Raw genomic sequence first — 14,650 nt, forward strand, 5'->3', positions numbered from 1 at the left:
TTAATAGTGATATTGTGCAATACAGAGAAACTGTTAAACGCTTCCTGTTTCCAGTCCCTTTTTACATTATTCTTAAAACGATACATCGGCTTACAAGGTGGGGAGGCGGGACTGTGGGGGCTCCGCCTCCCGACCTCCCCGCCGGAGCACGCCCCGCCGGGGGTCTCACCCCGTCCGGGGGGTCCCCTCCAGGGCTGCCCCGTCTCCCATCAGCCCCTCGCCTTCGGCCGGCGGGGCAGCGCGGGAGCCTGGCGCGCTCTGCCCCGCCTCCAGCTGCCCCTCCCCCCCATTCAGAAACCAGCCCCGCCTCCGAGGCAGGGCCCCGCCCGCCCTGAAGCCTCGTTGCGCTTTCGCGGGCTGTTTGGGACGCTGCGCTGGCCGTAGCGACGCGGGGGTTTGTGGGCGCGTGCGCGCGCAGGCCCCGGGGACGTTAGCTGGAGCCGTCATGGCCGCCGCCTGCGGGAGGCTCCTGGAGCAGGCGGGCGTGAGGGCCCTCGCTAGGGCGTCCGCCGCCCGGCCCGCTGCGCCCTGCCGTAAGGAACTGGGGCGGAACTTGGGTCCCTCCTCCTCGTCACTGCCCCCTTCGCGGGGGGAAGCCGGGCCTGCCCTGCCCAGGTCCCTGCCGCCTCGCTGTCCCGTCACCGTCCCCCTGCCCGGGGCGGGCCTGCCTGGGTCCTGTCTCCGCTTTCCCCGCCACTGCCCCTTTTGTGGAGGGGCTGCCTGGGTCCCTGCTCCCCCATCACCCGGCCACTACCCCTTTGTGGAGGGGCTGCCTGGGTCCCTGCTCCCTTTGCCCTGCCGCTGCCCCCTTTGTCGGGGAAGGGGGGGCTGCCTGGGTCCCCGCTCCCCCATCAGTGTCCCCTTTATGGGAGGGGCTGCCTGGATTGCTGTGCCCTTCACTGCCTCCTGTGCGGGGTGCTGCCGGGATCCCTGCTTCCAGCCTCCCCCCTCCCCCCCTTTGGGAGGGAAGTGCTTTCTGTGGCCCTGGAATGTGTGTCGCACCTGATGACATTGCTTCGGGTTAGTTACATCCTCATGCAGTGTCCTTGGGCTCATTTTCTCTCGGTAAAAAGCCTCTCAAACACTTCTTTCCAAATTGACGATGGTATAGATTACCCTAGTTTTCAGGTTGCAGAGATCTGCTAAGAGGAAGGATGGTTGTGGTTCTGGTCCAGGACTGTGAGTGAGGAGAGCGGTACTTTTATTCCATACTATTATATTCATCACTTTTTTTTTTCTACGGGTCTGATCTTGCGGTGAGCTCTGCACAGATCTTGGAGGATCAAGGCATGCAAGAATATTTTTGTACTTTCAGTGTGATAGTGCAGTAATAAGTCCTTTTGCAATGTTCAAATAGTAGTGAAACATAAAAGTACCTGAGACTTCTGCAAATCACTGAGGAGAAAGTCTGTAGGTTAAAAATAGATTTAGATGAGTTTAGTCTTAATTTGGAAAATATTGCAGCAATAACTGCTTGAATAAAGCAGTCTTAAAACTGTTCTAAAATGTGATGCTTAAACCAGAAGAAGAAATATATCATTTTTCTTAATCTCCTTTTGACTGATCTAAAACTTCTTGAATTAGCTTCTCACAGTTTCCTTCTATCATATGAGCATCTAACAAAGGAAGAAATGATCTTTTACTATTGCCTTAAGATGGTACTGGAGGAACAGAGGAAGCACACTGTGAATGTTCATACACACATAGTATTTTGAAGGGTTGAGAGTTGCTCACATTATAATTGTATGCATGCTTGTTATGGGCGTTGCTTTTACTCCTGGTTGAAATTGGTTTATTTTCAGCACCATCTTGTTTCTGTCTTTTGAAGGGTGGTTCTCTTCCTCTGGACTTCTGAGGGCTAACAATGGAGAACCTGCAAAATTTCAGCCACCTCCAAAGCCAGTTGTTGTTGACAAACATAAAGAGGTAGCAGAGAGAAGGTAGGATACTCTGTTGCTTAGCACAGTGTATAGTTACACTTCTTAAAAGTTGCTACTCCCTTCCATAGTCTTCAGTTGAGTTATTAATTATATGAGCACTTCCTGAAATCCACTAAGCACTATTATGCAAAGTAAAGTAAACATTTGTTAAGCAAGCAGAGCCAATTTGTCAAAAAATGGGCTTAAAATACCTTTCCTTGTGACTTGCATCTACAAAAATTGACTTATCCATGAATCACTATGTAGTTGTAAACATACATGCAAGTCTGGGTAATGTTTTGTTGAGCTTCATTGTATTAAATACATATGTATCTTCAGTACAATAGTCTGTCATAGGGAGAAAGTACCCGTGACTGGAAGTTGAGAGACCTGGATTATGATTCTGGCTCTGCTGCTGTAAAATGTTGCTGCCACTGGTGCTGGCAATGAGAACTCTAGTGAGAACGCTAGTGTAAAAGGGCACAAGTGTTTCTATTATTGTATCACCTAACCTGCTCTGGGCAACATTAGGTGACGATTAAAATGTTTCTGCACTGTTGGTGGTAGTGCAACATTGGGAGATTTCCCAAAGAAGCCTAGTGTATAATCAGCCTAGGACTGGGGAGAGTTTCTTAGAATCAGAACTTTGACACCTGTGAGAGCATCCAGTCCATCTCCCCTTTCCATATCCGTTCAGCTCTTGGACAGTCATCTCAGACTGGTAAGGGTTTTCATTACTTGAAACTGTCTTCATAAGGGGTAAGATTCTGTGCTGCACTTCCTAGAACTTGCAGCCAAGAGGGATTTGCCCTCCTCCCCTCCAGTTAAACCACTTTTTCTGCCCTCCAGGGTCCAGAGCAGCCCTTTGAGGCAAAGTTATGGTAGCCTCCCTGGGCTATCCTGTGGACAGCAGCACTGACCAGAATCTCTGCTGTTTTGTGTGCTGTGCTTCCACTGCATAGCCATGCCCCTACAAAAGGGTTTGCGAAGCAGTCCTCAGAGGACCACCTCCATCTGTCTTCCTAATTTTCTGTGTCGAGCAATTCCAGCCAGATCCAGGGTTTTTATAGTCCCTCTATGCATTTCTGGCCCCATTATCCCATGTAAAGGAGGGGGGGTGAAAATCTCACCCATGGTGTGTCTTCTGGGCTCCCATCTACTAGGAGCAAAAGAGACCTCCTACAACTTGTTTCACGCACAATACTATTCAGCCATGAACCATCCAATTTTAAGTACTCACTGCTAACATGGGTTAAATTGAACCATGAAAGATTCCATTACTAATCCTCCTTGTCCATAGTTCTAATGCTCAAAAGTGATAGCAATGACAAAAGTGATAAATAATAGAAAATTATCACGCACTCAAAAGGCCAATGAATACTGTAGGTACTTGTAGCTGCAAAATATCTGAATACAAACTACACATCTTCTCATTGAAAGAAACTTGGAGCACTCAAATCAGGAATTGCAAAAACTGCTATTTATGTCAGTGTGAAGGCAACTTGCACACATGAATAACAGAGGTCTTTCATGTGTAAACCAAATATTTTTACTTCAGTACTATGGTAAGTTATAGGTTTTAATACAAGTTACTTCCGTCTTTACTCATAAAGGTTTTGACTTCCCCACAGGTTCTTGAGTCCAGAATTTATTCCCCCCAGAGGGAGAACAAATCCTCTTAAATTCTATATTGAAAGAACTGACATGATACGGAGGCGAAAAGTGCTCAACATTCCAGAGTTCTATGTTGGTCAGTTAACAGCATTGGGATTTTTAATAACTTTTCCAGTATTGGTCATTGATATAGTAAAATATCAGGAGTCAGCAACCTTTCAGAAGTGGTGTGCCGAGTCTTCATTTATTCACTCTAATTTAAGGTTTCACATGTCAGTAATACATTTTAACTTTTTTAGAAGGTCTCTTTCTATAAGTCTATAATATATAACTAAACTATTGTTGTGTGTAAAGTAAATAAGGTTTTTAAAATGTTTAAGAAGCTTCATTTAAAATTAAATTAAAATGCAGAGCCCCCCGGACCGGTGGCCAGGACCCGGCCAGTATGAGTGCCACTGAAAATCAGCTCACATGCCAGAGGTTGCCTGCCCCTTATATATATTATTGGCATAGCTTTACAACAATGTTACTATTTTCTGCTGCCAAATTTAATGGACAGTGTAGGATCAATTAATAGAATATATGATGAATAGAAGTATTGCCATTTGAACTCAGTGAAAACACAGGTTAGTGTTCTGGATGCAGACATTCTCTATGCATTGCTTACAACCTAAACACTGCAGTGTGCATGTGGTCCAAGAAACATTTGTCTATAATTTTCCTGTTTATAGACACAAGTAAATAGCGTTAATGATGTGAACTAAATATTTAAAGGCAAAGAAATGTTATATTTTTATATAAATATTTAAGCCTACATTTTGTAAATTCAGTCTGTTTCTTAGAAAGATTAATTTAGTTGAGTGTGTCTATTAATGTCTGCACTTAAAATCTGACTCCTTCTCCATGTTTCAGGAATGATTTACTGACTAGTCTCTCCTTTGGACAGGAAGCATCCTTTCTGTTACCACAGCAGATCCATATGCCAGTGACAAAACCAGCCGTTTTGTCGGAATTTGCATTCAAAGAGGAGGAAAAGGACTTGGTGCTACCTTTGTGCTTCGGAATATTATAGAAGGGCAGGGTATGTCTTCGTACAGCTTTCATTCTTACATTAGGACTATTAAATGGAGGAGATATAGTATTTAAGCTGTATATGAAATGGTATATTATAGAAATCTTGTTTGCAGTTGGGATGGTATTAGAGTATTAAAAGAAAATCATCATTTTGCATACTACTGTTTCTTGTTTGTTTTAAAAACAAGATGCACTGCAAGATGCAGTGAGACCTTAGTGTACAGTATATCTCAGCTGCTTAAAAATCTGGTACACCTGGGCTGATCTCATGTTTCAACTTTGGTCAAAAGTAATACATCTACTAACTTCATTTATGAACTAACTTTGTAGTAGCTGGATTTTAATATTATTCTAACAGCCTTATAAAAAACATTTTGTTTTGTAGTAGCAGCTAGCGCCCAACCGAGAGCGAAGTACCATTGTGCTAGGCACTGTGCAAACAGAATGATACAGTCTATGCCCCATAGAGCTTAATCTTGATTCTCACTTGTCTCATATCAGTCCTACATCACCTCATTTTTAACCTAAGCTACATTTGACTCTAGGTCTCCATAATGGAAGACCAATGTAGCAGCCTGCTGCATCACACACCTCCTTTCTGGTGCACTTTAAAGCCATTGTAGGGCAATACAGGCGTTGCTTTGTCTGCATTACTCTAAATATAAGCAGGAATTAGGCATTCCTTATTTTGCTTAAATAAATATATCACAGGTGAATCGCCATTGTACCCAAAATACATTGAGTAATTTAAAATCCATGCTTGTGGCTCCCTCTTAAATTCTATACTTATAAGTGCCTCTGCCTCTTGAGCTAGTCTAGTCCACAGACTTTAATTTCTTTGTAAAAGAGTAATGTATACAATACTGTATTCAAAAAATGGACCCAAAATGTAACAAAACACTGTCCTTGATTAATACAAGGATCTGATACACTAAACTGCAATATATCAAACCCAGACTAGGTTACTTATGGCCCCTGATTCTCAGCTACAAGTTAAATAATTGTTTGTCGTCTTAAGGTGTTGAGTTTTGCTATGAACTGTACAATCCTCGAATCCGGGAGATCAAGGTTTTGAAGTTGGAGAAGAGACTAGATGACAACCTGATGTATTTACGGGATGCTCTTCCTGAATATAGTACTTTTGATGTTAACATGAAACCTGTGCCCCATTCAGCTAATGATGAAATTCCTGTAAACCAGGTATGAGTCTGATGTGATAGAAGTTTGGTGGGAAAGTGAGGAGGTGATTCAAGTGATGTAATAAAATATAAATGCTTCATATATAATGTGTTAGCTTGAATCTAGCCCTCTAAGGCCACTGAACTGTTATCAGGTGTCACATGTAAAACAAGTTTGGTCTTACTCTGTTTTTATAGTGAATAATCATCCACAATGCAGTTGAACTATCCAGCATCCTTTATGGTTATTTTAACAGAGAACAAGGATTGATGGACATGAAAAATAAAACTTCTTCGAGAGGGGGCTCTCTAGGTCAGAGTTGAGGCACATGCAGGGGATTATATGGAAAAAGCGTCTCCACGTTGTGTGTGTTCTGTAGATGGGACTTAGATGCCTGCCTGACATCCCTGGAACTATTTGAATACTAAATTGTCATCCTTTCTTAGGAGAATCTGTGTGTAAAATTACGAGGGGGGAATGCTAGTGGACAACAGCTTATTGTCATGCTGAGGGTAGAAATTTAGTGGATGTAAAGTAGATCATTTCTTTCCAAAAGACTTAAAGAAATCATTTACCCTCTTCGTTAGCTCAGGAAGACTTGTAGATGGTAGTGGGATACATATACCATGCCAATTCAAGTATGCAATGTCTATCTTGGCAGATCCTGTACTGTGCCATATATGGTACCATCTAATAGAGAAATCACCATCTTCTGAGTTTAATACCGATCTACTTTGTTTTATGTTATACTTTTAATGTTTATAACTAGGCTAAAAGTAGCGTGGCCTGCATATGCCTGTGTCTAGTGGGCGGTGTAGTGGTTAGGGCTACTCAGTACAAAAAGGCATTAATAGACTGCAGGGGCAAACCAAAATAGAGGGTGTCAGGAAAAAACTCCATATTGGAAGTTTGACCTTAAGTGTGAACATGTGATCTTGAGGATGATGGAGGGTGGATGACTGTTTGTTTTTAACTGTCCAGTACAATTAATAGTTCAAAGGGGGAGGGAATATTTTAAGTGATTATGATAGTACACTAAGGACTAACAGCCCTGCTACTGAAAAGGAAAAACAAGTTGTTTATGTGAGATAAGACCACATCTAACTTTGATCAGCAGTGGGGTTCAAAAGTAGACTGAAAATAGATGAGCCTTGTCTATAGAATAGTTGTGCACATAGGCATGAAATGACTACGTTTCTTCAGGAATAAATTTCAGTTTTCCAAACAGAACTGATCAGTAGCTCTTTAGAGCTGATCTTACAGTCAAACTTGGTATCGCTTTCTTTTAGAGCAAAAAGACAAGTAGGGCCAAGTTGAAAATGCATCCTCATGCAAAAAAGTCAAAGTTCTATGCAGACTTGTATTTTATGTATTCTTTACTTGTTTCCAATCCTAGATGAAGGTCAAAATGAAACCTAAGCCCTGGACAAAACGTTGGGAACGACCAAAATTTAACATTCAAGGAATCCACTTTGAACTACCTAAAGAAATGATGAAAGAAGCACAAAAATGGAGCATGCCCTGGATACAGTTTGATATGCTCCGAGAATACAATACTTCAAAATTAGAGAAGGAAATATGGAAAGAAGTGAATGAAGAGCTAAAAAAATGATACTGCTTTTATACAGTAATTACTGAGGAGGGAGGCCACCTGAATTTTTTAATATATAATTCAATTGTGTAAGACTTGTGTATATAGTCAGAATGTACAATAAAGTTAATCCTTCAAAAAAAGTAGTACATTTGTGTATATATAGTGCAGTGGTTTTAACCTCCTTTAGTTCCCCCTTTTTGAGTGGGGGCAGTGAGTCCCATTGTCTTCAGTAAAATCTTGAGAAACTATCTTACCAAAGTACTATGTCCAGCCCCCTTTTCCAGGCATTCTCAGTCTTTACAGTAACAAAACAGGCCTTTGCTGCTACACTTTTCATGTTCCTCATTTGACAACAGGCTATATACTACCTGAATCCAGGGAGGTGTTTGTTCTTTTGCGATTAACATATCCCTCCAGCTATGAAATTTTTTTTTTTAACCCATTGGTTAGCTGCCTTAACTAAGACTTTGTCAGTCACTACTTTGTTAGACTGACTTGACTTTTTCCAAATTCTGGCCCAAGACACATCTTCCTGTCCTTGGTTTCACAGCCAACTGACTTTGCAGTGATGGTTTTGTTGTCCATTGTCTTATGTTCTAAACCTCTTTTTCCCACACACACACACCCCCACCTCCAAACACACACTTTCATTCCTTGCTTGTTTAAATACAGTAGGAGGTATATGTCTGACGAGTGATGTTGCTGAACAGGAAGGAACTCAAAACTAAAAGTTAAGTAAGCCTTAAATGAAAACACTGGGCACTAGGAGTGTGCCAAACAGAAAGGCTGTCCCCGCCCTCGAGCACATGGACCAAGACAGAGGGATAGAACACTTCACAAAATGATCAGAGTGGCAGTTGACAGTTTCAATTTTTTGTTGTGTTGTTTAAACACCCAAAAGCCAGATTCAGGCCCTTCATGCTTTGGAGTGTAAAACATGCACATGACCCTGTGAGCCAGTATTCACTCCTACGTAACACGAGTTTACAAATTTGAAGTTGATTTGATTCTCCTCTTCCTGTTCCCCACCCACAGTTTACTAAACTCCTAACACTTATTCCCACTTACCATAGCAAACCCAGCCCAAGTCCTCAACTTCCCTTTTTCTGTAAGGTCTGAGGAATTGTGTCCCTGCTCTCATCGATGAAATAGTATGTATCCTTGTCATAAATATAAAGGGAAGGGTAAACCCCTGTAAAATCCCTCCTGGCCAGAGGAAATCTCCTCTCACCTGTAAAGGGTTAAGAAGCTAAAGGTAACCTCGCTGGCACCTGACCAAAATGACCAATGAGGAGACAAGATAATTTCAAAAGCTGGGAGGAGGGAGAGAAACAAAGGGTATGTGTGTCTGTCTATATTTTGTCTTTGCCGGGGATAGACCAGGAATGAAGCCTTAGAACTTTTAGTAAGTAATCTAGCTAGGTACGTGTTAGATTATGATTTCTTTAAATGGCTGAGAAAAGAATTGTGCTGAATAGAATAACTATTTCTGTCTGTGTATCTTTTTTGTAACTTAAGGTTTTTTGCCTAGAGGGATTCTCTTTGTTTTGAATCTAACTACCCTGTAAGGTATCTACCATCCTGATTTTACAGGGGGGATTTTTTTTTTAATTTCTATTTACTTCTATTTCTATTAAAAGGCTTTTTATAAGAAAACTGAATGCTTTTTCATTGTTCTCAGATCCAAGGGTTTGGGTCTGTGGTCACCTATGCAAATTGGTGAGGCTTTTTATCCAACATTTCCCTGGAAAGGGGGGGTGCAAGTGTTGGGAGGATTGTTCATTGTTCTTAAGATCCAAGGGTCTGGGTCTGTAGTCACCTAGGCAAATTGGTGAGGCTTTTTACCAAACCTTGTCCAGGAAGTGGGGTGCAAGGTTTTGGGAAGTATTTTGGGGGGAAAGACGTGTCCAAACAGCTCTTCCCCAGTAACCAGTATTTGTTTGGTGGTGGTAGCGGCCAATCCAAGGACAAAGGGTGGAATATTTTGTACCTTGGGGAAGTTTTGACCTAAGCTAGTAAAGATAAGCTTAGGAGGTTTTTCATGCAGGTCCCCACATCTGTACCCTAGAGTTCAGAGTGGGGGAGGAACCTTGACAATCCTGCTCCAACTAGAAGGATCTACCACTAGTAGTTGCTGAAGGGGAAATGTTACTTTGAACAGTCTGTGACATGCAAGACCCTGGCAGCATAGAAACTTTAAGAGACTGATGTGGTCTGGGACTCGTCAAACTTTTCTATGTATAAAGGTTATATGTATCAGTCTGAGCTAGGAATTGTATGTTAAGTTTATCAGCAAGATTACCAAGCTTCCCCCAAGAAAATTGGCTGGGAGGTGGCAGTAATTAGATCTCAGGACAAGTAAACAACTCCAAGGAAGTACTACCCGCTGAATTGCATGTACTGGTTCAGACTGGGCTCAAGAGGCCTAGCAAACAAAAAGCTTTAAGAATAAAGGGTCAGACTCAACTGAGCCACAGCCCTCTTTCTGATTTAAAAACAATAACCTGACAAGATTGTACCTAAGAGGGTAAAATCCTCTTGGAGGGGTGTGAAGGACTGGAACTGGCCAGGGCCTCCCTGTGGAAGATGGATGATGGCTGGTAAGCTAGCATACAGGTAGACTATTTACAGAGAAAATAAAACAATGCGTTTGTTCTAAAATTAGCTGGTCACTGGTAACCCAAGGGAAAGTGAGCTGTAGGTGTTGGACTAAGAACCACTGTGAATGGCAGGGGAACTATATCAAATCTTTGGTACAGAGGGAGAGGGGGACAGACTTCTGTCCACACAGAGGTGACAGCTGGAGGCCTGGGACCTAAAGGGGCACCCTCAAGATGATCACTGTCAGCCAACATGTATATGTTAGGCATAGTACACACCACATTAACAGTTATGCACATCTGTGATAGTCCATACCATTATGTACACCATTTTTACTAGACTATGATTAAGGCTGTATCCGTCACAGATTCCATGACTTTGTGACTTCTGCAGCAGCTGGTGTGGCTAGCTCTAGGGCTGCCCGAGCAGATCGGGCATCCCCTGGGCCAGCAGCACTGGCCACTGCTGGGGCAGTTTGGGTGAGGGAGGGGGCTAAGGGGTTGGGCTGTAGGGTGGTACTTACCTCCAGGGGGTTCCCTGGAAGCAACTGGCCTGTTCCTGCAGCTCCTAGGCAGAGGGGCCAAGGGATAGTCAGGGAGGATAGCTCAGTGGTTTGAGCATTGGCCTGCTAAATCCAGGGTTGTGAGTTCAATCCTTGAGGGGGCCATTTAGGGATTGGGGCAAAAATTGGGGACTGGTCCTGCTTTGAGCAGGGGGTTGGACTAGATGACCTCCTGAGGTCCCTTCCAACCCTGATATTCTATGACTCCATGCACTGCCTGTGCTTACAGGCACCACCCCCACAGCTCCCATTGGTTGCAGTTCCCAGCCAAGAAGAGCTGCAGAGCTGGAGCTTGTGGCAGGGGCAGAACAGGGAGCCCCCCTGGCCTTCCCTCCCCCAAGGAGCTGCAGGGACACACAGAGCCAGGTAGGGAGCCTGCCAACCCTCCCCCCTCTCCCTGCGCGGCACTGGTAGGGGTCCTGGGCCACTCCCACAGAGCACCTGCAGTCCCCCAGCCCAAGTTTTAGTTAGGGGTATATAATAGAAGTCATGGACAGGTCAAGGCCATAGGCCATGTTTTTGTTTGCTGCCCGTGACCTGTCCATGGCTTTTACTAAAAATACCTGTGACTAAAATGTAGCCTTAACTATAAAAAATTTTGTACAAAGTATGCCTTGTGAGGTATCATTTGAAAATTCATACTATGCTGATTATTGTATGTAAAGTTTTTAGATTCTACTGTACAAGACTGCTGTAACATGCTCCAGAGTCAGAAAAGCAGGCCCAAACCAGTTTTTCAGAGACAAAAGACACATTGATGCCCTGCTCACATATCAGCATAATCTCCTAGTTAAGCAGCCATTCTTTGGCAAGAAGAAGGGTCTGAGCAAGAACTTCACATATTGACAATGAAACTGTTGGAGGTCCCGGTAACCAGACTGGCTATCACCTGAACCCCAGATGGAGATAATCCTCAAAGACGGGAGAATGGTATAAGAATAGAGGACACACACACAACAGAGTTACCCCTCTCCCTTCATCACTACTCACGGCAGCTACAACAGGTGAAAAGGAAAGGAAACACCATTGAACTAGAAGGCAGATCCTGGCTAAAGCAATCTAGCCAGTTTGCTGTAAGCCTATAGTGAGAGAACCCTTCTTGCTTTTAAGTTCACTTAGCTTGTTAAAACAACAAGGAGGCTTTGTGGCACCTTAGAGACTAACAAATTTATTTGGGCACAAGCTTTTGTGGGCTAGAACCCACTTCATCAGATGCATGGAGTGGAAAATACAGGAGCAGGTATAAATACATGAAAAGATGGGAGTTGCCTTACCAAGCGTGAGGTCAGTCTAACAAGACAATTCAATTAACAGCAAGATACCAAGGGAGGAAAAATAACTTTTGTACTGGTAATGAGAGAGGCCCATTTCAAACAGTTGACAAGAAGGTGTGAGTAACAGTCAGGGGAAATTAGTATGGCGGAAATTAGGCCTGAATAAAGACTGGAAGTGGTTGGGTCATTACAAACCTAAACCTAATTTGATGGTGTCCAGTTTGCAAATTAATTCCAGTTCTGCAGTTTCACACTGGTAATTCTTCAACAAAAAACCTTCAAAAACAGACTCCATTTTTAGGTCTGAGTGACCAGGGAGATTGAAGTGTTCTCCTACTGGTTTTTGAATGTTATAATTCCTGATGTCAGATGTACCCATTTATTCTTTTGCAGAGAGACTGTCCAGTTTGACCAATGTACATGGCAGAGGGGCATTGCTAGCACATGATGACATATATCACATTAGTAGATGTGCAGGTGAACAAGCCCCTGATGGTGTGGCTGATGTGGTTAGGTCCTATCATGGTGTCCCTTGAATAGATATGTGGACAGAGTTGGCACCAGGGTTTGTTGCAGGGTTTGGTTCCTGGGTTGGTGTTTTTGTTGTGTAGTGTGTAGTTGCTGGTGAGTATTTGCTTCAGGTTGAGGGGCTGTCTGTAAGCAATGACTGGCCTGTTTCCCAAGGTCTGTGAGAGTGAGGGATCGTCCTTCAAGATAGGATGTAGAACCTTGATGATGCGCTGGAGAGGTTTTAGTTGGGGGCTGTAGGTAACAGCTAATGGCGTTCTGTTACTTTCCTTGTTGGGCCAATTTTGGAGTAGGTGATTTCTGGGTACCCTTCTGGCTCTGTCAATCTGTTTCTTCACTTCACCAGGTGGGTATTTTAGTTTTAAGAAAGCTTGACAGAGATCCTGTAGGTGTTTGTGTGAGGGATCAGAGCAAATGTGTTTGTATCTTAGAGCTTGGCTGTAGACAATGACGTGTGATGTGGTCTGGATGAAAGCTGGAGGCATGTGGGTAAGTATAGCGGTCAGTAGGTTTCCGGTATAGGATGGTGTTTGTGTGACCATCACTTATTTGCACTGTAGCATCTAGGAAGTGGACCTCTTGTGTGGACTGGTCCAGGCTCAGGTTGATGGTGAGGTGGAAATTGTTGAAATCCTGGTGGAATTCCTCAAGGGCCTCCTTCCCATGGATCCAGATGATGATGATGATGTCATCAGTGAAGCGTAAGTAGAGTAGGGGCGTTAGAACAACGCTTCTGCAGCTCTCGTCCCCTAAGTCAGCCATAAAAATGTTGGCATACTGTGGGGCCATGCGGGTACACACAGCAGTCCCACTGACTTGAAGGTATAAATTGTCCCCAAATCTGAAATAGTTGTGGGTGAGGACAAAGTCACAAAGTTCAGCCACCAGGTTTGCCTTGATAGTAGCGGGGATGCTATTCCTGATGGCTTGTAGTCCCCAATGCCAACTCTGTCCACATATCTATTCAAGGGACACCATCATAGGGCCTAATCACATCAGCCACGCCAGGGGCTTGTTCACCTGCACATCTACCAATGTGATATATGCCATCGTGTACCAGCAATGCCCCTCTGCCATGCGCATTGGCCAAACTGGACAGTCTCTACGCAAAAGAAATGGACACAAATCTGACATCAGGAATTATAACATTCAAAGACGAGGAGGAAAACACTTCAATCTCCCTGGTCATTCAACAACAGACCTAAAAGTAAAAATAAAGAGGAGTACTTGTGGCACCTTAGAGACTAACAAATTTAGAGACTAAACCTAAAAGTGGCAATTCTTCAACAAAAACACTTCAAAAACAGACTCCAACATGAAACTACAGAACTGGAATTAATTTGCAAACTGGACACCATCAAATTAGGCCTGAATAAAGACTGGGAGTGGTTGGGTCATTACAAAACCTAAACCTAATTTCCACCATACTTCCCCCTACTTTACTCACACCTTCTTGTCAACTGCTTGAAATGGGACACTCTCATTACCACTATAGAAGTTATTTTTCCTCTCTTGGTATCCTGCTCTTAATTGAATTGTCTTGTTAGACTGACCTCACACTTGGTAAGGCAACTCCCATCTTTTCACGTATTTATACGGGCTCCTGTATTTTCTACTCCATGCATCTGATGATGTGCGTTCTAGCCCACAAAAGCTTGTGCCCAAATAAATGTGTTAGTCTCTAAGGTGCCACAAGGACCCCTCGTTGTTTTTGCTGATACAGACTAACACGGCTACCACTCTTTAGCTTGTTAAGTTAGTTATTAGCTTTCATTTTTGAAGGGTTAAAATCCATTGCTAATTAATAACTTGGTATATGGATTTGTGTACAGGCCCAAAGTCCAGAGTTTAGTCAAGAGGTCACAGGCCTAGCAATAGCTAAGAGAAAGCAAAATAACCAAAAATAACCTTGCTTTTCCTAAGATATGCCTGGTCAGCAAAACGCCAAATGTTGGGGGGCAATAATTGTGTCTTATTCAAAGTTGCAAATAGAACAAAGAACCCCTGTTTCTGTTGTGTTAGTTTCTTCTGTAGGGAGATGTTCTTCCCACACATCCAACCTTGAGTTTATAAAAGGTTCAAGCATGTCAGTATAAAATATGGCCTCCTCCCACCTCCCTTTCCCAGGAACCAATGCCTGCCTTAAAACACAAACAAACAACTTAAAAGAATCTTTATTGCCATATACTTTCACTGTTTCTTTGCTTTTACCCCCAGATATGTATCTGTTGAACAATCAAAGAAGCTACTTCATTCCTATGAATCCCATATCAAAATTCAACATATATTTTATACTAATACATTG

At 43.1% G+C, this 14,650-nt stretch overlaps 1 protein-coding gene across 1 annotated transcript; it reads left to right on the forward strand.

Annotated features, from left to right (window-relative positions):
- Positions 1–368: 368 nt before the first annotated feature.
- MRPL19 (mitochondrial ribosomal protein L19) lies at positions 369–7,520 on the forward strand. Its single transcript, XM_037893950.2, has 6 exons — positions 369–533; positions 1,829–1,940; positions 3,551–3,669; positions 4,480–4,614; positions 5,626–5,807; positions 7,183–7,520. The coding sequence occupies exons 1-6, from the start codon at positions 446–448 to the stop codon at positions 7,396–7,398; spliced, it is 852 nt and encodes a 283-aa protein (XP_037749878.1). The 5' UTR covers positions 369–445; the 3' UTR covers positions 7,399–7,520.
- Positions 7,521–14,650: the final 7,130 nt, after the last annotated feature.

Source organism: Chelonia mydas, chromosome 3 (genome assembly GCF_015237465.2).
Source record: "Chelonia mydas isolate rCheMyd1 chromosome 3, rCheMyd1.pri.v2, whole genome shotgun sequence".
In the NCBI taxonomy this organism is placed as follows: Eukaryota; Metazoa; Chordata; order Testudines; family Cheloniidae; genus Chelonia; species Chelonia mydas.